The following is a 1,454-nucleotide window of genomic DNA, read 5'->3' on the forward strand; positions in this document are numbered from 1 at the left end:
GTACAGTATTAAAACAAACTGGAATCTATTATTACCTCAGATAAGCCAAGTTTAATATGATTGGTCCGTAGATATTTGAGAGTTGGCAACACACACACACACACACACACATACACACTTGCCCTTGTATGATTTTTATTAGTCAAATCCTTTGAGATAATATATTTAATTTCATGGTTGATAAAATATGAGAAAAAACATCCATATCAGCACATATTTACTGCATCCCTGATGTGGTTATGCAGAAAAGGACACCTGGAAATGAACAGTATATTGATGCCAATATTAGGAAAACAAAATATGTAAAGAATCAGGCATTAGTGAAATTTCCAAATCATAAAAACTGATTATCAGGCAACACAGGCACAGAGAATGGTGAACTAGCCATATGGCAAAGTGTCATCTTAGTGAGAAGACTGCAGAAAATCCATACAACTAGTATAGATAGTAATCATTAGTGAGTAAAACTATTAAATAAGAATGGGAGCCTTGTATCTTCTAGTAAACGGTCTTTCGATACCAGGATACTATATCCAAGTATGGTTCACTTGTAATTGCACAAACACAAAATTCCCCTTATGATGAAGCATTTTGGCAGAGAATCTTTCATTTGGGACTTTAGATATACCTAATCTCATATATAATGTTTCTTTTGTTCATTTACACCCTCCTATTTTAAGTTAGCAAAAAAGTATTGAGCACTTATTATGTGCAAAGCACTATACTGGTGTTCCCTTAAATACATGCATATAAGAAAGAAATAAGCCCCAAATGATTTAACCCTTGTTTTAGAATGAATGAGTTGCTGACATGCTAGTGTTGTTATCCAAAGGGTGTGGACACCAAATGTTTAATTCCTACCAGCTCATGACCCCCATCTTCATCGAAGTCCTCCTCTATCCCATCAGTCATCTCTTCTCCATCCGCATCTGGCCCTCCTTCAGCAGGCTCCTCTGTAGAGTGATCTGCATTCTCTGACACACATTCCTCTTGGATCAGCTCTATACTCTCTTCCAATTGCTTCTTCTGAGCTTCTGGGGGGGAAAAAGCAAATGACTACTACCTTGGGTTGGTCATGAACCATTTGGATAAACCATGAAAAAATAGTCCATGAAAGGGCAAACTCTGTGTAGTGTTACATGTGTGTAGAAAAGAAGGGAATATTATGTTTTCAGTTTAAATTATTTAATCATGTAAATTATGTACATATATCTATGTGCACTTACATGTAAGCATATTCGTTTTAATGGAATTAGCAAAAATTAGGGAATCCAAATGGTAGTAGTATACAAATAAGCTTTATAAAAACCAATTGATCTTTTTGGGTATTTTATTTTATATATAATGCTTTCTAATAAGGATGTTCTCCCTGAGGGGAAAATGGAGCAAAAACAAAGGGGAAAAATCATGTACCACATAGAAATTGTTCACTCAAGGAAGTGGGATGGAGAAAG

At 35.3% G+C, this 1,454-nt stretch overlaps 1 protein-coding gene across 1 annotated transcript in view; it reads right to left on the reverse strand.

Annotated features, from left to right (window-relative positions):
• The window catches only part of RALYL (RALY RNA binding protein-like), a 179,769-nt gene that overhangs the window by 80,719 nt on the left and 97,596 nt on the right, over positions 1-1,454 (reverse strand). The window contains exon 5 of the mRNA XM_012643575.1: positions 862-1,034. Coding sequence (XP_012499029.1) covers positions 862-1,034 — 173 coding nt within the window. The remainder of the gene's footprint in view (positions 1-861; positions 1,035-1,454) is intronic.

The sequence above is a fragment of the Propithecus coquereli genome, unplaced genomic scaffold, assembly GCF_000956105.1.
Source record: "Propithecus coquereli isolate 6110/MARCELLA unplaced genomic scaffold, Pcoq_1.0 Scaffold2, whole genome shotgun sequence".
NCBI classification, from domain to species: Eukaryota; Metazoa; Chordata; class Mammalia; order Primates; family Indriidae; genus Propithecus; species Propithecus coquereli.